The 23,886-nt window shown below is 43.6% G+C and overlaps 1 protein-coding gene across 1 annotated transcript in view; it reads left to right on the top strand.

Annotated features, from left to right (window-relative positions):
- Positions 1–7,750: 7,750 nt before the first annotated feature.
- UNC13B (unc-13 homolog B) overlaps positions 7,751–23,886 on the top strand; it is a 216,744-nt gene continuing 200,608 nt past the window's right edge. Inside the window, exon 1 of the mRNA XM_063319831.1 lies at positions 7,751–7,890. Within this exon, the coding sequence (XP_063175901.1) occupies positions 7,869–7,890 (22 nt within the window). The 5' untranslated portion in view covers positions 7,751–7,868. The remainder of the gene's footprint in view (positions 7,891–23,886) is intronic.

The raw sequence follows: 23,886 nt of genomic DNA, 5'->3' as shown, positions 1-23,886 counted from the left end.
AAGGATTTTTCCAAATCCTTTTGAAAAAGGGACAAAAAGGGGAGTCAAAATCTGAACTAGAGAGACTCCTAGGTGCACCAGGGAGGACAGAGTTGTGAAATGCTTGCTTTCTGCATGCCACTTTGAGGAGGCTGGTGGCGGAAAGTGTTCACAACAGGGCTTTTATTCTGCTATCGCAGCTCTGAAAGCCCGATGTGTGTTCCCCAGGGGAGGGAGAGCCTGCCTGCCTGCTTTCCCCCTGTTCTTCACGTAGCAGGAACGGATGGTACACACGCACGTTGCTTGGACTCCAGTGCCTACGGTACAATTTAGCTGGAAGCTAAGCTGGAAGCTGGAACTTAGCCACTTCTAGAGGGCTGGTGGCTCTAGTAGACTGTGGGAGGCTGGCCTTTCCCTGCAACGTGCATTATTGCTCTAGAAAGTAATTTACAAGAATGCTATAAAAATCCTCTGACAAAACCCATGTTGCTTATAAATACAGTTATATGCCCTCCCGTGTTCTTCATGGGTCTTACCAAGGCATTTTTTATTCTAATGTAGAAGCCCCTCTTCTCTCCCGGCTGCTCTCAGATAGAGGATACACTATGATAGGAAATCACATGGGAGGGGAGAAACTCTGGCCAGCTGCTCCACAACAAAGCGAGAGGGATCCAGTATCCTCAACGGGTAACACAGTTTCCCTTATGCCTGTGATTCTCTTTCCTAGAAGTTGACTGACTCTGTGGCTTTTGACTGTGGTCTTGGTCAAGCAGGTGAAGCAGGTCAAGTGACAGAAGAGTCCTCTGTGGTCTCACGGTGCTTCTTCCTCAGAGCCGAAGCCCATCACTTCGGCTACATTTGCCAACAACTTTTCCTTTAACTTTGACAAATAGCTCCTCTTTTACCTCTGACAAATGTTTCTCTTCAATGAATAAAAACTACAAAAGCAAGAGAAAAGCTATCCCCCTAGGCTTCTCTATTGAAGAATAACCTTCTGCACTCCTCAAATGTGAACAGCACAAAAACTGAAGACACAGCTGTAAGGCAGGAAAATAAGCCTGGCTGACGTGAGGGGTTTTGCACCTTGCCAAGTTAAACGTGACTCCTCTTGGAAAGGCAAAATACCTGTTTTCTTTAAAAAAAAATAGTTATTCCCTTCCTTTGTAATAGGGAAGCCACGTCTCACTTTAAATACGGAATCCGACCAAAGTGGAGCATGGAATAGCAGAATGGGTGTCACCTGTTCCTATTAAATGAGATGGTGGTTATCCGGCAGAACCACATGGGTCTGTGTAGCTAATCTGAGGCATCAACATCAGGAAATACTGCCTTGATCCTGATGTGACCTGCTGTGCACAGTACGTGCTGTCCATACTTGAGAAGTGTTAATTCAAACAGAAAGAGATACAAACCAGAAATCAGACAGTCAGAGCCAGTGATCTCTGGACCACTCAGATGCCTTTTTTAACGCTGGCAAAGCATAATTAGAGAGGGGACAGGGTTGCTGTCTCATGGCTAAATAGTAGGAAGAAAGAAACACTATTTTAACCAAAGGCGAAGCTGGCAGAAGGATGAACAACATGAATATGTTAGAGATGGTAGCTGCTGAGGGGTTCCTCTACAGTACCAGGGCAAACCCCCAAGCTGTTTGTGAAAGAGACAGGGCTGGGGAAAAGGGGCAGTGCCACTGTAGGGTCACGGCTTCTGACCCCAGAGGTCTCTTCAGTCCCCATGTCCCTAGATCCTGACTGCCAGATGGCAGGTATGTGTCTAACGGGAGACAGCTGAGGATAAAATGTAGCCAAGAATAAATATTGCTCAAAGGACAGTGTTTCCACTAATCAGAAAGATCACTTCAGCTTAAGGCTGAGGCTTTCAAAGCACCTAAACATCCTTCAGTTCATGGATATGTTATGGCACCTGCTTTTTGGGGAGCAGCAATAGTGCCAATGCCCATGCTGGCCAAGTGAGGGACCACTAGCAGACAGCATCAGTCCCAGCATACAGGATTAAATCCCGGAGAAATATCCTCTGTCGGGGTCTACACTTCACACAGACCCTGTGCTGCTGATTTTGCTCCTCACTGCTTGGACGGACAGAGAACCCACACTGCACGTGTGTAGCGCTGGGTGTAGCCTGCAGTGCAATCCCCCTGTGCTGCTCAAGGAAAAAGTCCCCCAACATGAACAACAAATGCTGAGTTTGGGATGCTTGGGATAATTGTATGAGAAATGCACTCAGTTCTATGGACTCCAGCACGAGCAGTTGAAAGGCTTTTCTGCAGAACAGCTGTAATTGAAAGGTCAGTTCCCATGGAAGCTGCCCTCTTATGCAGAGGTTTTTTCCCTGAGATGAAAGGATGCTTCTTGCTTCTCCAGCCTTTTGAACATGGATTTGTAATCTAAAATCTGGCAGATCTCTTTGTGCTATCTGTCTTAAGTGGTTATGTGGTGGCAGTGTCCAAGCATATCATTATCACTAATATATTATAAATAAGGACACCCCTTGTCTTTAATACCTTTTTTCTTAAAGAATTATCACAACCTCCATTTTGTGGATGGAAAATTAAGGCACAAATCCTAAACCCAACCCAAGTGCTCATGCTGTGGAGGCAGGAAAGCTAAATGGCTCCTGAGCGTGCTGAAAGGAAAGACTCAGCACAGGGACATCAATGGTGGCAGGTTGAACAAGGCAGTTGGAGAGTCTCTGATTCAAGAGCGAATTAAAATGAAGCCACTGGCTAATGCTTTAAATTGCCAGATGACTGTCACTTCCAGATGTCACAAATCTTTAGGAAAAGCCAAGGGGGACACTGGAAAGAAGATGCCCAAGTTGCAGCCTGAAGTTTGGCTCGTTGTTCGGTAGGGGCTGCTGCCACTCGCTGCCCTGTTCATCTCACTGCCCTGCAGGTGTAGAAGTCCTACCCATTCCCGGACCTTTAAAATTTCACGAGTATCATCCTGTTTGAGCATTTTGCAGTGTTAAAACCAACATTCTCATTTACATGTGACTGAGAGGATTGCAGGCTGCTTCCCTGCAAGTTTTAGTGCATGTATATGGTGTTCTTGAGCTCCTGCACTGATTCTTGGCTGTGATCCACTCCAAAGAAAGCTGCTTTTCAAGATGCTATTGAAATGGTTCCTGCACACAGGTAAGGCACCACGCAGTGTTGTGAAAAAGATGCTGTGATCCTCTAGCTGTTCTGCAAATGTTACATTTTATTAGTAAGCAAACAGAGCAGAAATACCAGTGAAAGCCAGTCCAGTATCCTGTTACCTTTACAGTGAAATCTGAGGGCTGCTTCCCAATACCGGCATATCAATCAACTGCTTAGTCTATATTCAGCACTCAATTCCTGACAAATGTCATAGGGTAAATTAAAAGCTTTTTTCCCTTATCTTTAGAGCTTAACCCCAAAAACCACGTCTGAGAAGATTTTTTTTTTGTCAGTTGCATAACAGAAAAATGGTTTAACAGATCTAAACCCTTTGATTTAAAATAAAGCCCACGTGGGTTTGCTACACGCCAAGTTTCAGCTTGAGCCGTTCTCCAGTGGCAGAAATACAAAACTCAAAAAAAGGCAGAAGCACAAAAAGAGAAGAAGAAAACACAGCTTACTTAGACTGCAAATATAGCTACAGTAATGCTCTCTGAACAGGGAAACTATAGCAAATAGGCAGGTATAAAACAGCTGGCAAGCTCCAGCGAGTGGAGGATCACCCATTTATTACTTTCGTATCCAACAACAGGTGAGCTGAGACCAATGGCTGGGGTCTGAGTAGCCAGAGAAGATTAACTCTTGCTCTGCAGGGAGTGAAATCTCGGTATCACTTTGGCGTTGGCAGTCCAAGTTTGCAGATTACCTCAGACTTTGTTCAGAAAGGCACAAAGTTTCAGTGTATACGAAGGTTATTGTAGTGTGCCCGCTGCACTGTATTTTTCCTCTTAAATTCAGTAAAATTCTCCATTAAAAACATTACACTGCTGACGGAGTGTACTGCCCGTGCTACCAGAGCTTGCTGTCAGCTGCAGGACTGAGATCCAGTCTACTACGGCAGGATTTGGGGCTTTGCTTGTAGTTAAGTATTTGTGAACCTGGCATTCCCTTTTGTGGATTTATAGAAACAGACCTGGAAAGTTTGTTCTTGTTTAAAAGGCTGAGGACAGCACAGGAGGTGGTGGGGTTTTTTTTCTCTTTCTATGGCAGTGGTTTTGATCACTAAACTATTCTTGTATTTACAACGATGATGTCCAGAGGAAGAACGAGAAAAAAATAACAGAGAAAGATGCATTTGGGGTGTGTCACTTCATCTGGGAAAACACAAGGAACTAGATTTCAAGGAGCAAGCGTAATTTGCAAGAGGGGAATTCTACCTTGCAAAAGTTTCGCAGTAATGGCATGGTCCTTCTTCAAGCCTATCCGACAAGGAAAAGAGAGGAGGGGTGGGCAGACACACAAGTAACCACTGTATCTGGGAATCAGGAGTTACATGAATGATCTCTTTTGATTAGATAAACACTTGCACCTAACTAGACCTCAGAACTGCAGGGAATTCATAACTTCTATGATAATCCCAGCCTCCACAGTTACTGCTGGTAGTACAATATCTCTTCCTAGCTACAAGATGCTTACCTGATTGCCATGATTGCTAATAACACATTGCTATGATTTTAAATTGCGTATGACATCATCTGCCCTGGGTGAGATAATTTCTGTATTATGGTAGCATTTACAAGCTGTGGGCAAGATAGGGACTTGCTGTACCAGGTGCTGTATGACACAGTAAGTGACAATCATGGCCTCAAAGGTGTTAATTTTTAAATTAGGACAGGCAGAGCAATTGGGCCCAGAAAAGGGGAGACAGCAGACACAACAGGATTGTGCGGTTATGGCAGATATTAGCTCATGCACAGTCTAAAAGTTTTCGTTTGAATGAGGCTGCAAAAGAAGATGGGAACGGGAAGGCATCAGAACAGCTCAGGGGCGCCTGAGCAGCTCTTTTGCTGGTGGAAAGCTCTGAGGCTCTGATGAATGCAGAGGAGCAATGGAGACCTGAAAAGGCTGGGGATCTGGCATCCTACCCTACGGCACACGGGAGATAAATAATAAAGGACTTTTTAGAGCAAAACACTAACGGCCCCTGAAGTTAGCTGAAAAGCCGGCGTTGTGCCCAGCTCACAGGTGGAGCAGGCTTTGATCACGTACAGCTGAAATGCAAAGGACGGTGTGCCGGAACCCTTACAGTCTGCCATGGCTACGCTTGAATAACACATAAAGAAGCAAACCAGAGCTTTTGAGGAGTTTAGCAGCATTTCAGCAGCACTGAAGACAGTTCAGGGGCAAGGAGAGACGATTCCTTCCCCGCCTGGCTCAGTGCTGGCACTTGCAGCTCCCTGTGCTGACAGTCTGCTTTCACACTGCTGAGTGGATGTGCTCCCAGTCCCTCGGGACTGCCTCGGGTAACACCTTTAGCATACAGTCTGCTTGTTTGTTTGCAGGAACATCATGGTTTGTCCTTTCAAGCGGTGCCTCTTAGTACCTTGGAGAAGCTTTATGTATATTTTTGGGACATTACCTTGACTGGTACACCTCCGTGCAGCAAACATAAGGGCAGTAAAACATGCTGAGCTGGACAGAGCAGAAATCAAACCTTTCCAGTCTAGGTCTGAATTTTGGGAATGTTCGCTGTGTCTTTGAAACATCCAGATAGGAGTCTTGTCCTCTGTGTAGACTTTCGAGTTATTCTAAACATTAATGCAACAGCAATCACATTATATGACATTTTGCTGTCGAGTTTCAATATCAGAAATGATTTGTTTCTCCTTGGATCCTCTGTTTGGAACTAGAAGCACATTCTGCAGTGTTATGGTTATTTATAGGTTGGGATGAAGCAGCACTAAAAGCATTAGAGACCATCGGAGAAAACTACTGGAATGAGCTCAGGAGACCAAAGGGTAGTTCCTCCTGCAACAGATAGCAGACCCGTGAAACACCTTCTTAGTATATGGGGATGCAAGGACTTTGCAGGGCTCTGAGAAAGACTGGACAAGCAGAGAGATGGATTGGGGGTTTCTTCACTGCACAAACACATCAGGCTCAGGGAACCCTCAGATCTGGTCATGCTTTGGAGCTGGAAGGGTACCAAGGGAGAATTTAAGACACACTAATCACACCTGCTTTTCCTGCTCCTGCTCTTCCCAAAGATGGGTGATATGGGTGGCTGTTGCTGTGCACCAGCTGAGTTTCTTGTAGTGATAGCCCACAGCCCTCCCAGGATGGGTGGCATGTAAATGGTGGGAATGACTCCTCCAAAGACACAGGCGGGATGCTGTGTATCCAGTAAGTTCTCTTACCCCGCAGGAGTAAAAAAAAAGGTGAGAAAGAGAAAAAAAGAGAAGATGAAAAGTACCAAAAAATCCCCAACCAATTACAGCCAACCCTTTCCCAGGCACGAACAATTCCAGGCTGGGCTTGGCAGTGGGAGGGGACAAGGACCCTGTCCCAGCTGCCCTGTCTTGCAGCTCGTGGGTGGTCCCAGCCCTTACCACCTGCACATGATGGCCCAGGAACCCAGACAGCGACTGCTTCCCTTTTAAAGAGTGCAGGAGTCAGTGTGCCCAGCTGCAGGTTCCCTTCCAGATGTGTTCATCAGATGTGATTCTGCCCCTCTGTTCCGCTCTGGTGAGACCCCACCTGGCGTACTGCCTCACCTCTGGAGTCTTCAGCACAAGAAGGGCATGGACCTGTTGAAGCAGGTCCAGAGGAGGCCACAAAGGTATTCAGAGGGCTGGAGCACCTCTGCTATGCGGACAGGCTGAGAGAGACAGTGTTGTTCAGCCAGAAGAAGAGAAGGCTCCAGGCAGACCTTTCAGTGGCCTTCCAGTATCTGAAGGGAGCCTACAGGAAAGCTGGAGAGGGGCTTTTTACAAGGGCATGTGGTGATAGGACCAAGGGGTAATGGCTTCAAACTGGAACTACGTTAGATATTATAGAATCATAGAATGGTTCGGGTTGGAAGGAACCTTAAAGATCATCTTTTTCCAACCCCCCTGCCACGGGCAGGGACACCTCCCACCAGACCAGGCTGCTCAAAGCCCCATCCAGCCTGGCCTTGAACACCTCCAGGGATGGGGCATCCACAACTTCTCTGGGCAACCTGTTCCAGTGCTTCACCACCTTCATAGTGACAAATTTATTCTTGATATCTAATCTAAATCTACCCTCTTCCAATTTGAAGCCATTACCCCTTGTCCTATCACTGCACGCCCTTGTAAAAAGTCCCTTCCCACCTCTCCTGCAGGCCCCCTTAAGGTCTCCTTGGAGCCTTCTCTTCTCCAGGCTGAACAACCCCAACTCCCTCAGCCTGTTGAAGAAAGAAATTCTTTCCTGTGAGGGTGGTGAGGCACTGGAACAGGTTGCCCGGGGAAGCTGTGGATGCCCCATCCCTGGAGGTGTTCAAGGCCAGGCTGGATGGGGCTTTGAGCAGCCTGGTCCAGTGGGAGGTGTCCCTGCCATGGCAGGGGGGTGGAACTAGATGAGCTTTAAGGTCCCTTCCAACCTGAACCATTATTTAATTCTATGTGTTTCGGGGGGAGCCTCCTCCCGCCTCCGTCCTAGGGCCGGGCGGTTGCCATGGCGACAGGGGGCGGAGGGAAGCGGCGCCCCCTGTCGGCCGCTGCGGGGTGTCGGGGTGTGTGTGTGTGTGTGTGTGTGTGTGTGTGTGTCGGCCCCGCCCGGCCCCGCCCCGCCCCTCCGCGTGCCGGCCCCGCCCCCGTTGCCGGCGCCACCGCCCGCCCTGAGGCAGCGGGGCGGCATGAGGAGAGCCGGGGGCGGCCGGCGGGGCCGCAGCTGAGGTACGCCCGCCGCCGCCTCCTTCTCCTCCTCCGCCATGTCGCTGCTGTGTGTGCGAGGTGAGTGAAAGCGAGAGGCGACGGCCCGGCCCGGGCGGAGCCGGTGGCGGCAGCGCCTCAGGCCGGGCCGAGCGCTGGGAGGCCGTGCTGTCCCGCCCCGGCGGGCGGGGGCAGGGGGGTTGTCTTGCTTTACCTGTGTGGAGAAGAAGCGTGAGGTGTCCGATGGAGGGGCCAGGGAGCAGCGTTCCCGCCCAGAGTCGGATCACGGCGGCCTCCCGAGAAGCCGTGTCCGATTTGGGGAGTTTGTTTGAGGAGGAGTTAGGGCGCTGTGGAGTGGCTCCGTGCTGGGAGGAGAAGGGGGGCACCGGAGTGGCTCCGTGCTGGGAGGAGAAGGGGGGCACAGGAGTGGCTCCGTGCTGGGAGGAGGGGAGGGCACCGGAGTGGCTCCGTGCTGGGAGGAGGGGGGACGACACCGGAGTGGCTCCGTGCTGGGAGGAGGGGGGACGACACCGGAGTGGCTCCGTGCTGGGAGGAGGGGGGACGACACCGGAGTGGCTCCGTGCTGGGAGGAGGGGGGACGACACCGGAGTGGCTCCGTGCTGGGAGGAGGGGGGACGACACCGGAGTGGCTCCGTGCTGGGAGGAGGGGGGACGACACCGGAGTGGCTCCGTGCTGGGAGGAGGGGGGACGACACCGGAGTGGCTCCGTGCGGGGAGCGGGGGGGACGACACCGGAGTGGCTCCGTGCTGGGAGGAGGGGGGACGACACCGGAGTGGCTCCGTGCTGGGAGGAGGGGGGACGACACCGGAGTGGCTCCGTGCGGGGAGCGGGGGGGACGACACCGGAGTGGCTCCGTGCTGGCGGGGGGTGGAGAGGGGGCAAGTGTGGGCCGGGGTGGCTCCGTAAGCGGGGGGGAGCGAAGTGGCTCCGTGCTGGGGGGGGTGGAGGGGGGGAAGTGTGGGGCTGGGGTGCTGTCACTGGTGTTAATTAACGTTGCGGTTGTCACTCTCCGCACGCTCGCCCGTAACACGCGTTATTATTTCAGGCACACTGCTAATTGTCTTCTCGCCCTGCTGCCCAGCTCCGTTCCCTTGCCGAACAGGTTGCTGAGAGGCGGCGCTTTCTGAAGCGGGCTGGGTTATAGTGCTATCGCCTTGCCCTGTATCTCCAGTTTTCAATTTCTTACTCTCTTGTGACAAAAAAAAAAAGAAAGGTAAAATCGCTGGAAAAACACCCACCTGCCTGGACTCATGCTGCTGGGACATGTCTCCCATGAGTGCTCTGCACCAAGTGCAGTGGTCACAGGGTGTCCCCGAATGCGAACTGTGCCCTGCAGCTTAAAAGTGTAGTTTTAATGTTCTCAGCTCCTTTGGCAGGTATGATAAAAAAGTGGCACTGGTGTGCTGCTGATGGTTTAGCTCCTACTTCACTCGCATTTGTTGATTTGATAGCTCTTTATCCAGCTGTTCATCACCTTTTTGAATAAAATTCCTCATATTGATGACGGTGTTAATAAAAAAAGATGACAGCAGAGTATCTTGAGTGTGCGTTGTTTTGGGGAGAGCGCTGTTCTTGTAGCAGAGTTTTAAGTTAAATATCAGCCCTTTTATTAAACATCTGTTGTGTTTAAGGGGTTAAGAGAGCTGTACAAGTGCAAAGTTTATCTTAAAAGTGTTTTTGATCCAGGTCTGTAATCTCTGAAGCACACGTAGCATCTCTGGTAAACTTGTCCATTTTGAAAGCATTGCCAAAATGTGTTCATTGAAGCTGATTCTTATTAGCTCAGGGATGCTTACCTGTTAGAGGTGTTTATTCATTCTTTTTGGTGGTTCATCCTCAAAACCTTCTCAAGCTGCCCTTTAAAGAAATCTGGTTTTGATGCCACTTGGAGCTGACCATGTTAAAGGTGTATTTATACCCTATCTATTAAGAGCAGTGAAAGAACATGAACTGAATGATTGAGTTACTGAAACTGAAACCTCTTCAAGGTGTTAAATTTTGGTCTGTAGAGTCTTTGGGACAAAAGTATTTCAGCAGCCTGGAACGATGTGCTGTTGTGTTTGTCTTATTCTTCGGTTAGGTGTAAAGAGCTAAAGAAGAAACTTGAGGTGGCTGGTGACTGTATGTGATGGAGAATTATTGTGAAAATTATATTTTTCACTTCCACCTGCTGTGCTAAGATAGTGGAAAATACCAGTAGTGATTTAGATGATACTGAGCAACTTTATTATAAGAATGCAAAATATTGTCAATTTACTAAGCTGGAAGAAACGTGTTTTCTGAAATAGCCGTTACTGAAAGAATGAGCTGATAAGATCTTCCAAGTGTGAACCATTAAACATAAGATAGAAGTATGCTGAGATAGAGCAGTCTGAAAAACAAAGCGGGTACCAGGAGCAGTGACAAAAGAATAACTTTTGGGACAAGGAGGAGAAAGCTCTATTACCTGTCACTTTAAAAAAAAAAAAAAAAAAAAGTGGCACTTTTTTGCATTCTACCTTTCCACCCGAATGAACTAATCTTGCTAAGAAAGCAGTGCAGCTGTTAATAGGGAAATTGGCAAAGCTGCTTTTTTTCCATTAAAAATGGTGCACTTGTAAGACTGCATAGTAACGTGGGGTCGGATGCTGTAGACCTGAGATGAAAAAAGAAAGACAACAAAAAACCCTGTGAAATAAATGTAGGCGACTGGGACACTGTTAATAGCCTCTGAATTGCAGTGTAACAGATAAAGGGAAATGTGGAAAAACCCCAAAGTGGCAGTGTAACAAGAAGCCTGGCAGCCAGAAAGATAGTGTTGTAATTCATTGATTTATTCCCCCTGCCTTGAATTACGCACATTAATAGTATTTTAATGAATGGCTAATCTAAAACAGTGCACACCAAACATGTCTGAGTGCTGCCTTTGTTCCTGAAAAAGCAGCTAACATACATGGCTTCTTGATCCCATGTTTAGTAGTATGTTTCTTTTACATTTTCTTCTTAGGGGACAAATCAGGTATTTTTTTATTTTTTTCAGAATCATTGAGATGTGTCTGCCATACAAGCACCTGACAGAAAATCTAAGCGGAGAGGAATTATTGAGCCTGGGCTCACCTGCATGTATTCAGAGGATGCGTGAAGTGAGCCAGTGGTAACACACTGTTGTAGGAGCAAATTCAGGGCTTCTTTTGGAGCAGGCAAATATGCAAAGGGTGTAAGTGAAGTGAAGGAGAAAACAAATCCTGAATATTACATGATTGAGGCTTTTAGAGGAGACTTCTTTGTATTTTGATTGTACTGCTTAAGTGCAAAAGAGATTGCATATACTCCTGTTTAGAGCAGCTGTGTCTGGATTATGTCTGATAATCTTCTCTTGGCATAGTTTGCTTTATTAGTTTGTGTTTAGTGTTGTATTTGTGGAAATAGTACATATTAAATAAAACTAATCCCAGTGAAGCAGCCTAGTTTTCCCATCAGTCTTGCATTATTTACTTTCTTGGAAGTCTTGATTTTACCTCAGATCTCAACTTAATTAATTTTTTCCTTTTGATCTTTCCTGTCTTCTGACTTAAAGACAGAAGAAACTGCTCTCTCAGCACAGCTTGCAAGGGTCATAGCAAAGGAGGACCCTGCTGAGGTTGGATCACCCCGGTCACGGGTGCTCTGTCATCGATTCCTTTGCTCTGTTTTCATCGCTGTCCTGAGACATACTTCAGACCCTTCCACTTGCTCACTTTTATTACATCCCACTTTGTCCCTAGCTCTTGCTGTCTCACTATAGTGACGGTTCTTTTCTACTTTTCCTTCTCTCTGCATTGTACCAGCTTATGCTGTGTCTTCAGTGCTGTTGTATTCCTAACTTCTTGACCTCCCTTATCCATCACATAATTATAGTAAAAGCTGTGTCCCTTTGTCTCATACTTTGCCTAGCCTACTCACTGTATCAAACAATGTCTGAAATGCTTTGCTGTTGCAGGGATACTGGCAGTGGGCATCTTCCCTCATCCCTTTGCACAGTGCCTGGCTTGGTCCCATAAGGGCGTAATGCTTTTGTCTAATGTGCTTTTTGTCCTGGGGCCCTATCTGCAGTATCTGTGTGAGATTTGGCTGCCTGAAGTGTGTGCAAGATTGAGTTAGGTGATCTCTTCTGGTCTTGCACTGCAAAGTTTTTAAAGTTGTTGACAGCTGCGTGAAATGACACCATCTTGAAGTTAGGGATGTTTTTTTTTGCCTACAGTTAATGTTGCTGCTGCTCTGAAGAATTGGAACAGCTTTCTTATATGGTGACATTTTTGGTTTGTCAGAGTATCTGGAGCATTGGAATACTATTTGGCGAACTTAACTGTACATCCCTATATTGCCAGCAAAATTTGGGTTCTAGTGCCTGTGCACCAAATTGAACTCTGTTGACAGCCAAGTGAAAGAAGCAAACAGGGAAAATGGAAATGGATGTTAATGATAACAGAAATGAAAGCATGTTCATCTTGTGGAGCACTTAGAAATACCATCACTAGAAGTCTGGTAGTCACGTGTCAGGGCTTTTCCTTTGTGTTTAAAGGATTTCCCCCCCACCCTGATGCAATAGCCTTGGTATTCTTTGTAAGGCTGCATGCAGTGCCTCTAGCTCTTTATGTCTCAAGGGTGAAGGTCTCTCTCTGGAACTCCCTACATTGCACACTTGTAGATAGTGCTCTTAGCGATAGGGTAATTGTATTGCTGTGCTGTGAGAGTATTCTGAAATGGTTGCAGAATTGAGCAAAAAAACACCTCAACCATAGCCTGCCTGTCTTTGTGTAGATCAAAATGGAAAAGAACAGAATTGGACTTTAAAAGCAGTAGCGGAAGTACAGGTTATAAAGATAGGGTATTAATGAAAATATAATGCTTCATGAAGAATTTGCTATATAAGTATTATGAACTCCTTTTCTCTAGCTGCAATTAGTCAGGAAGCTACCAATGTATGAAGTGTTGGAACAAAATAGAATGCATTAGAAATTTGGATAATAACACTTAAGATAAAAGAGTCTTTGCTACTAAAGGAGCTCCTTTGCATTGAGACTTAATTTTGGATTTTGTAAAGCTGTAATTGGTGGCTTAATTGGAGAGAAAACTTTTAAACTGTCAAGCTTCTTCTGTTGTTTAATAATAGGAATGTTTAAAACCTACAAACCACATTTGTCTTGTGATGCATGGGCAGTCATCCATTTTCCTGTTTCAGACCCTGGCTCCTTCAGCTTTGGACACTGTTGCTACAAAAGTTTCAACAAACAGTGTGAAGTCTTTGCTTTAAGAATTTAGGGACTAAGAGCTTCTTGAAATTCCCCTGTGATTTTCAGTGTGATTGAGGAAATGTACAGAGTTGCTTCCTGAATTCGAATAGCATTCTTGCTCACTTAGTGTCCTCTCAGTTGACTCCTTCAATTTGACATCTGCCAGTTCAAACTATTAAAGTTGTTATTAACATACTGTTTTAATATGCAACAACAACCTGCTGGATTTAATTCAAATGCTGAAGGATCCTAATTTTGAACTGTAACAGCCTTAGAGCTAGTTGTAACTTACACAATGGCATATAAAGTCCAAGCAAATGAAACTGCTGCTTTAAATCTAGGACCTTATTTCAAATATTTGACTTGGAGGCATGTGAAGTGCGTATGTCCAGCAAATGATCCTCTTATAAATTTCCTTTGAAATTTCCCCCGTATATATTTTTTTTTTATGCCTAGTGATTAAGTGTTACTTGATGTTTTGAAAAATACTTTAATCACTTGATGAAAGCTGTTCTCAGTGCTTTTCCAAGAGAGCTTAAACCAGTGTGATGTGCCTGATAACTCTTGTTCTCCTTTTTCATCCAGATAATTCAGTGTGTGGTCCTCTAAACAGATTGGGAGATGATATGAGGGTGTGTAGGGTCTTCCCTTACTCTGCTTCTATGGTAGGTTAAATTACTAGTACCTGGCATTTTCTTGGTGTGAAAGTGTGTGAAAGCAACTTAGAATTCTTGTTTCTTGTTAGATAGAAAGACTTCTGGAGTCTGTAGGTTGAAAGGTTTCTCTTTAGTGTTTGAATTTGTTCTTCTTTTCAGTCTCTATTTTTCTGACCATACTTCTAAAGTTTCTGTAGAAATGAAAATGGCATTTAATGTTCTTGTGTTGATCTCGTCGTCATTAAATGAAGGACTAAATTCTGCTTTGTTCCTATTGCCAGCTCATGCTTACCTGTGCATACATTAGCCATCTTTGCCAAAGACTTTGCTGAAATAATGTTTTGTTTGTCTACTGCGACCTGTAAAATTTGGCAGATGCTTTCTGTGATAGGGTATATCCTATCCTATATGCTTCCTGTTCTAGAGGTATATCCTGGGTGTTTGGTTCAGATGTCTATGTGTTTAGCAGGATTTCAGATGGATTTTCTTCTCTCTTTGGCCCTCCTTATACCTGACTAGACTGCTGTGCATAATGCTGCTTTTATTATTTGCCTTTTCACTGGCTTCTGTGTCCTGCTTGGTTTTGTATAAATGGCAAATGCCCGGTCTGGGAGTGAAAATGTTGAAGCATGGCAGGCATTTGATATGGGAAACCCCACTAATCATGACTGGTCTCTTAAGTGGCTAACTGTTACTCTGTTTCACTGGCTTTCCACCATATTATGTAATTTTATACTTTAATGAGACTATCCTGCACTACTAAGTCATCTCAAAAAATTATGAGCATTAAATCTGTATAGTTTACATCAGTCTTTCCAAACTGGTGTTGCATAGTAGGCATCTTTTTTTCAGAACTTAACTCTTTAGACATTTTGACATTTTCCTGGTGTGCCCAGTGATCTGTAGGTACCTGTCCTCCTACAAGTGTGCCCTGATTGTCTCCTCAAGTGTAATATTCTGCTGTCCTTTGAGCCTGTTTTCTAATCTCTCAGGTTGTATTTAAAGCAAATGTCACTGGGCTACAGACTTCTTCACTGGCATCTGTACGACCGTTACCTAGACCTTCTCATTTTTATTATTTGTGTCTTGGTTGTTTAATGTCATCTTCCCTTACTGATGTGCTGGAAAGTACCTGGTCTCACAGGTACTTGCCTCTTCCCGAGCATGGGACAAATGTTTATTGGAGGCCTATTGCCTCTTCACCATTAGCAGTTAAGTCAATTAATGGGATGAGAGGACGATATCCTTGATGGTGATTTTTCTCTAATTAGTATTTTTTGTTATATTTAACTCTCTTGCTTTTCCCTGCATCTAACTTTCTACATCTAGGGCCACCCAACCTGTGTTGATACTGTTTATTTCTTGTATATTTTACCATGGCTTGTAGTTCTTTGTGGTGAAATGGACTTCAGCTGTTCTTCCTACTTGAGGAGCAGTGTACCTAGAAAATTAATACTTTATTCCTGCATCTAATACCACAATTTTGGTTCAAATTTATTCCTCTCAGTCAATTTTGTAATAATTATCCTTAGCTTTATCTAATTAGCCCCTCTGGAATGTCCCTTGTGTATTACTAGGGATTGTCTTTGGATGTACCATGTTGTATTTGATTTGATTACAGCTACTGCAGGTGACTTTTAAATCATTGTTTTATAGAAGTAAATTGTAGTGGGAATCCAAAATAGTTGTTCTCCTGTTTAACAGTTTTTCAGTTGGAATGCTATTTACAAGTTTTAAAAGAACAGAAGAAATACTGGTAGGCATATGAACTCTACCGCATTTCTCTGTTTAACAGCCTTTGTATGACTAATACTGTCTTCTGGGATGGGCTCATAGATTTCAGTTTAAATACACTATGAAATACACTATGAGCATCTATATTTCTAGTTCAGCTGCGAAGAAAGCTCCAAGTTGAATCCAGATTAAAAAACCCAAACAGCAAAACCAACAAAGATTTAAACCGAGAAGCCTCTGGTTGATAGTTTAATGAAAAGATGCAAGTGGGGTTTACTTGGTGTATCACAAAAAGCTGAGATCCCCAGCTCCTTCATCAGGCTTTCAAAATACATTCCTTAATGTCCTTTAAGTTACTTTCTCCATTATTAACTTTGAATAATTGAATAATTACACTTCTAACTAACAAACAGCACACTGAGTACTTACAGAAATTAGTGGCCTTTCCTTCCTTGTGCAGCCTGGATTGCAAGAGACTAGCTGTGGCTGTGGGATCAGGTTAGACGACAAGTCCTCAGCTGAGGAATTCTTCTGACTGATGTTGATTGAGCTTCATAGGCACCATGTTATGGCATGGATACATGTCCTGCTGCTGTGGAAAGTGGCAAGGAATTGGAGCATGGCACTGTCAGGTACTCTGTCTCTGACAGCTAGGTGAGGGCTTCTTAATGAAAGGAAATGCTGCCAGCTAATGGTTGTGACTCGGTTTATGTTGCCTGTAGCACACTGCGCTTGAGTGTCGATATGTTCATCCTATTGTCAGATGAGTTGGGGTAGGATTTGGAAAGAACTGTACAGGAGCTGGGTACCTGCATGCAGTGTGAAAGTGTATGTTCAGAGACCTGCAGTTTATGGAAATCCTATGCTAAGAGAAAATTAAATTGAGGTATTGTCAGGTATATATAAACCTCACCTGCTTTGTTCACAGATTTACTTTTGCTGTCCAGGCTTAAATTTGTAAAGGTCTTAACATTGCTGGGCAGGGTGCATAGGTTAGAAACTGTGTTAAAGGGATTAAAGAACTACTTTTGTTCCCTTTTTGCTTACCAGTATTTCGTGAGTTGGGGCATTTAGAAACATAAAGATGGTATGATCTTTGAACAACTTTTTGCTGACCTTAGACTCCTGATGCTCTTCCTTGCAGTTGAACATCCCGTATGAATAGAAAGTGAATTGGACTGGAGTGACATGTCTGATGAGGGATAAAAAGAGGTGTCTTGCTTGTGATAATCTCTAGCCTAAAACTGTTGGCGACTTTTAAAAGAAGTTTGGCTTCCAGCCTTGACCGTGTCCCTTTAAGGAATACTGGTTTTAACCTTATTACTTAAAGATCCTGTGACTTAAGTCTCTTAATTCTTTACGGCTAAATGCTCTACTAAACGGACTCCAGTGTTTCCACCATGGAGACATAACTATAAGGTATAAAATAACTACAAAATTGCACTTTTGAGTATTGGCACACTCAATGATTATTTTCTCAGCTTAGGCCAATGTGGCAATACTTTAAGATGTGACATCATTAAAAAAATAAGTGCATGCTAAATGACTTTTTGGGTCACCCCTTTATCCAGATGAAGTCTGCAACATATAAAAAACTGGCTATTGTCTTTGTCCTCTCCTGAGGAAGGGAGTTTGGGTCTGGAGGTAATTTTTTTAAGCTTTTATGGCAGCACAGTGGTGCAGGCCCTGTGGCAGTGATGCAGACATGCTTGAATAAGGCAAAATGAACTGATGCAGGGACTTCATCACCTGCAACCTGTTCTGGAGGATGATGTAGGGGTGTTGTCCAAGGCCTCGGCAGGGAGATGGTTGGTTGGCTTGGAAACAGATAAGGGTTGTTGCTTGAACTTCTTCTACTATGTTGTAGCAAATCTGTCCTGTGTTGTCCTGCTGTCTGAAGTTTTTCTGACTTTGTGCCACCAGACATTCTGCTCAACTGTACCAGGGCAGCAGTCGAGCTGGGGAGCAGGGTGGGTAGTGGTGCTGTGCAGAGAGAGCAAACCCCCAGAGTCAGGCACTGATTTGGAGCCTTGTGTGTTAAGGAAGGTGCACTGTGCTTCTAAACCTTCATGGGACTTTTCCCTGTCCACCTCTCTTGGCTTGCCATAATTTTTGGAGTTGTCATAGATTTATCTAATTTTTTTGTGCCACTGGATAGCTGATTGCAGCCTGACACCTTTATAAACTTCAAGCATGGGGAGCTGTGTGCTTTATTCTGCTCTGTATTGATTGTTGGCATCTTGATTATCACAAGAAGGTTAATGTAAGCTTTTTTTTTTTTCATCAAATCCTTGACCAGATTGTTCAAAAACTGGTGTGCAAACTGAGTTCTTTCAGTTTTGTGTTTTGTTTTTTTCCAATTGTTCTAAAACATGTTCTAAGGGTATTTCAAAACAGTTCCATATAGACAGGTAGTGATGGAAAGGCTAGGCATGAAGAAACTCTGGATCAAATTTAATTTAAGCTATGTTGTAAACTGAAAATTTCTGCTTAGCAAACATAGCAATTTCCAAGGAATAAATATACATATGTGAGAATATGTAGATATTTAAATTTCTAGAGAGAAATTCTTTAGAGACATTTTCCTTTCCTGAGGGCTTGTATAAATCTTAGAATGTGTTTTCAGGAAAAGTCCAGGGACTTCAGACTCTCAGTACCTGTGATGATTCATGTTTAGTCATCACACAGTTTTCTGTTGCAACAACCACAGTCCTTTGCAAATGAATTCCCTGTGGAGTGTTATGGCTGCAGTTATACACTGGAGATCTACAAACTGTTATTCTGGAAATATTTGATAACTGTTTTTTCCTATAGGACCAGGAGTACTAGACATTAATTGAGATGATGCCAAGGTAGGTTATCAGCTTTGGGTGAGGAAGGAATTTGACTGCTGAGTAAACTACTACACACATTTTAGAAAATTATGTGTTGTTACTATTTTGTTCACCTTCCCAATTTCATGAGTTACTCTTCATCATGACACTTCTTTAAAAGCAATCAGGTGGCATTCTTCAGAAGATCATTTGGCCTCTGTGGAAGGCACTTTTCATGTGGCTTCTCTTTGAGAGTCTGAGGCACCATAAATTACTAGAAAGCTGACATTGCCTTTTGTTTTGGATTTGGGAGTTCTAACGCTACCAAAATCATAATGCCATTTCATAGATTAATAAAGTCTTGGTTTTTAACGAAATAAATTCTTGTTCTTTTCTGGATCAGGCATCCCCCAACCTTGAACTCCTGATCTGAATGTAAGCTTCTCGTCTGTGACTTGAATTTGGCATGCAACGTGGATATGGATTGGTGGGGAGGGAAAAATGTATGCGAAACAGTAATTTTATTTCATCCTTTTCTACCTGGTATAACTTGCTGCATGTGCAAAACTTTATTAGATTTTGACATATCAAATTAATTAAGTGGAGTCTGTGTATGCTCCATTTTAGCAGGAGTTTTTTGAGGAGACTAACTGCTTAGAAACTCTATAGTTATAAGGCCAGAATGGATTGTTGTAATCATCTAATATGTTGCTGTATAGGACAAGGTATTTTTTAGTTTAACAACCTAGAGTATTCTAGAAAAAGATCAGGTTATGAATTAAAAGTGATGAAAGATTTTCTGCAGTTCTCATCAGCTTTATGTTGATTATCATCATATGTGACAAACTCATGCTTTTTAGACTGAACTGGTTTTCTAGCTTCAGCATCACAACAGCAGAAGTCAGCCTGCCTTTCCTTAGATTGGAGAAGCTATTATGAAATTTGTATTCCTCACCCTTATGGTACTTAAGGATTTGGGAAAAAATGAAGTTTGATAACGTCCGTTACTTGAGTAGAGGTATGTGACTGTTGTATTATGACTGATCAGAAAATTTGAAGTGTTTACATATCTTTCCATGGTTAAGAAGAGATGAAGACATGCCATGACCTATTGAATTGCAGTGTTAAATCAGTACTTTGTTATGCTTTGGCGAGTTGGGAGGAACGTAGTCTTAACACAGCTCTGCTGACAGGCCTTTTATTTCTGTTGTAAACTTAAGTTTGAAGGTACTGTTCTGTATATGTCTGACGCTTCGGTCAAAGATACAGAAATGTGTTCAGGCTTTATTGGAGCAGAGCAGCACGTGAGAGAAATCTGTGTATGTATGAGTTAACCCTGTGCATTCTTGATGGGGGCCTGCATTGTATGTTTTTTTCCTCATAGAGCATCAGGAAAGAGATGGTGTTGGAGATGCAACAGGGATTACATGATCCTGAAATTATAAATGATACAATTATATAAACAGTGAAAATCATTTTCATTAGTAGTTTTGAGGTTGTTTCCAAGAGGATGCAAACATGTTAGTGTTATAAAGCAAAGTGAAGAGCTTGTTACTAAAGTGGTAGGAAGGGGACTGTTGGTGTAGGACTCAGAACTAGCCCTCATAGGGGCAGCAGGAGGTTTGGGGTTGTAAGGGGAACAGAGATGTTGGAGGGAATGCTCTGCTCTGGAAGGAGAGGAATAAAGGTGACTGGGAAAATTCCACTGTGTGTTAGTGATGCAGAATTGTAAAGCAGCATTAGTGTGGATAAAAGAGAACCAGCTGGGCTGAAATTGCTTTGGGAAGAGCTGATAAGAGATTTTGCTGTGATAGCGCAAGAGATCTACCGCACGTAGTCCAGGATTTAAATGTGGGTAGAAATCTCGTAATATGGTTAGAGAGAAGTATTTCTGGGTGTTGTCACTGTGAGAAATTGACTCGTCACACCAGAGAACGAATGCTGTTGGTAATGGCTGGGTGCAGAGAGCTGTGTTATTTGGCAGTTTCATCATCAGACAGTGACTGAAGCCATAAAATCGATGAAGTTAACTGTAGATGTGCCATTAAGATGCACGGAAGATGCTTCAGGGAAGCCAGACGTAGAAGTGAACTTGGTTTGAGTGATTGCAACTTTACCTAGGTTAAGTTAAACAGATAATCATGTAGACCAGCAACTGTTGAGCCTCTAGAGAAACTGAAGGAGCTATTTGGTGAAATGAGATGCTTGAATATGGAGGAAGGCATGAAATTCAGTGAAGCCACAGGGGTAAATATTAGCATCTCAAATAACAAGAAAAGGCTCCACCTAGGAAATAGCCCAAGAGCTGATGATTCACCTGATCATTGCGTCAGGGTAAGGTGAGCAAACAGAGAACCTCTGAGAGGTGTGGGCAAAACGTTGGTTTGTAAAGGAAGGTGTATCTTGAGGATCGGGAAGTTCAGGGCTAAGGCAGGGGATTCCACCTCAGCAGACAAGGTGACGTCTCGCAAAGGGTATTAAAGCAGATAACAGAAGGTGCTTTGGTAACATGAAAAGGAGAAACAGCCAGTAAGATATTGGACTGCTGTACACAGGGACAGGGAGTTGGGTAAAGATGGTTTGAGTATGATCCATGAACTGTAGGAATTGTTTCTTACAAGAATGACACTGAAAATGATACAGATATATGGGGTGGTAACAAAACCTTAACACCTTGAATTTGAGACTGGTAATCTATAACCCAGAGTGCTAAAACATGCAACACTTGAAATCTGGACTCTGGTAACAGAATTTTAACTACTGCTGTAAGCAAGCAGTGGCATCACCGAACTGGAGAACAAGAAAGGTGGTTTTTGTGGTTTGGCAGGAAGATAAGTAGATGGGTGATAAATGTGGATAAGTTTTGACTTCGAAAGCAGGCAAGGCTGTGGTAATATACAAGGTTTAAAATAAACTTTAAAGAGAGAATAATAAAAATGTTATAGACAGGTGGAAGCAGTGTGGAAGATCATTGGGTAGAAAATGTGGTGTGGGTTTGTGAGAGGAAGGCTGCTCTGGGTTAACCTCTTCTTTCTAGATGAAAGTGTGCATCTATTTGGACTTTTGTAATATCTCACAAATCACCATAGCAGACACTTCTTTTTGAAGAAAATTGGAATTGGCAAAAGACATGTAAAGCGCATAAGGAATTGGCTGTAGCAGAAGCTACGGACTGGTGGGAGAAGCAGATAGATGTCTTCTGCTTGTGGTGTGGCAAGAAAAGTGGGAATGTGTGTGTCAGAGTTGGGTTTTTTTAGGACAAGTCCTAATGGTATAATCGATTTGGAAGTAGATAATTATAACATGTGAAGGATTCAATGGCCTCGAGGACAACAATAATGAAAATTACTTGATATCATGTAGAAAAGCTATGCACTTAACAGCAAATGACAAGAAGTTTTGAAAAATGCAAAGCTGGTGAAAGGAGAGGTGTTGGGGAGGCCTCTTGACTCAGCACTGTGGTGTCAACCAGTACAGAATAATTGTGGGGAGAGGAGAAGGTGATATCAGTACATGCTGGGGAAAGGACAAAGGCACGAGTAATTTGCCCTTGCATGCTGTGGCCTGCACTGGCTGACCTTGCTCAGGAAGGATGAACTTGGGTAGGACCAAATGGAGAAAACCTTGTCTGACTCTCTCTTCCTTTCAGTCTCTATGGTAAAATGATTATAAGGCTGTGGCTTCTTCTGTCTGATAAACAGAAACTGATGAGATCTATGGCTTCTGTCCATTAAGAACATCAGGAAATTAAACACGGGGTGAAGAAAAACAGTAAGGTGGAGGCTAGTGTTGACATAAGATACAGAAGGTATAAGCGTGCCATTAATTAAATTGTAGGCTGGAAGTCAGGAATGATTTTAAATGACTTCAGTGGTACAGGTGACGGGAGAACCAACATTAGAGTTTGTGACCCCAAAGGGGTTCAGTCTTATGATCCTCACAGCACTAACTTCATTGTGATGTGAATTACTGCTCTGACAACTACTTGGTATAGACAAATTGTATATTAAGGTAAAATTTTTATGTAGCATCTTGCTTAGGTGTAAACTTTAATAATAAAACCCCCAAACTACTTCTGAGGGAACTTGCTTATATTCAATTGTTACCTAGAGCTATTTATTTTAGTTAATGATTTTGATTCTAATGGCATTTAGCCTGATGGAATTTCACTTTAATTTTTATGGAGGCCCAAATGCAAGCAAACAGCATGGGTTTCAGGAGAGCAGTCTTGGACATAATCCTTGTCATTAGTAAGACCTGGTTTTGGTTCAGTCCTTTGTGTACATGCTGTGTCAAAACAAAATCATTGGCAGGTGATTGCGGCTCCTTCAGATAATGTAGAACTGCCATGGGGAGCAGCCATTCATCTGCTTCTCCCAGATGGTGTTAAAATAGCATGTTTGCTCTGGTATCAGTCTCAAGGCTGAATTTTATAAAACACATTCTTTCTTTACAAACTTAACTTAAAAAAAACCCCAAACAACTAAACACCCCCGAACCGTCTACTTCAGCTTCCTTCTGGGGGAAGTGACCTATGTCCCAAGACCTTAAGCAACCAAAACCTGCAGAAACATTGGTGCCAGTCTAACTATCCAATTTGTGTGTGTCCTCCAGGGACCAGTGTTGTCTGAGCAGTTTGTGAATGCTAAGAGTAAAGTCAGTCTGCCAGAGAATTAAGACTGCAAGGAGTCTTCTGTTAGATCTCCCATTCCTGCCTGGGAACGTCATTCAGTTAAACCATAACTTGTATCCCAAACAGTTGTTTTACTATTTCTTAATGCTCACAGTCAACTTACTTCTGTCTCCTAGATATTAATCTCTTCTCTGGTTTGTGAACTCAAGCAAGTAAATATTTAAGTAACACAATATTAATAACTTCACTGAAACTATTTTTCAAATTGGACCAATCCTGCTTCATTATTTGGTGCAGGAAAACATAGGTGCTGTTTTTCCTGGGAGCTTATCATTTGCTGTAGTATGGTGGCATGGTTTTGCTTTAAAAAATAAAAAAAAGTTACTGAATCCACCATGAATGTGCTGTTGCTTTATCTTTGTTTCTCTTTTGGTGAATAAGCTAGACTTCTGAAGTTGAACAATGATATTTGTTAGTATCAGTTTTTAGCTGGATGCCTTTGAGGGCAAGCTTGTGCTCAGTCCTGCTTGACAAGTAGCTGTGTTCCAGTTGGCCGATTGCATGCAATCCTGTAACTTAAATCGAAACTACCAGAAAATATACCAAGGCTGTGATTAGGTGGCGATCACTTCTGGTGTGTTTAGTCAGCAACTTTTGTTCCAGGGTGCATCTTGTTTAAATCTGAACAGGGAGTGTAGAAACTTGAGTCATTTGGGAGGCTATACAGAGGACATCAGTGCTTTTGTTGACTGAGAGAAGCGCATGCCAGCCAAAGGAAAAGCACACAAGTTTGTTTATTGTATCTGCAATTCCCGCTTTTTCTTCTTTGTTTGGTACCAGATTACTTGTGTCTTCTAGCAGCTGTTACCTTGCTCTAACCAGGCTGTGTGATTTGACCTAATAACTCTGGCAAGATTCTAGTAATTTAAGTGACCTTTACCTGTATGTACAGTGTCTGAGCAGCAAC

The sequence above is a fragment of the Chroicocephalus ridibundus genome, chromosome Z (assembly GCF_963924245.1).
Source record: "Chroicocephalus ridibundus chromosome Z, bChrRid1.1, whole genome shotgun sequence".
Taxonomy (NCBI): domain Eukaryota; kingdom Metazoa; phylum Chordata; class Aves; order Charadriiformes; family Laridae; genus Chroicocephalus; species Chroicocephalus ridibundus.
Note: the sequence above shows the minus strand (reverse complement) of the source record. Positions and strands in the feature narration are given on the sequence as shown.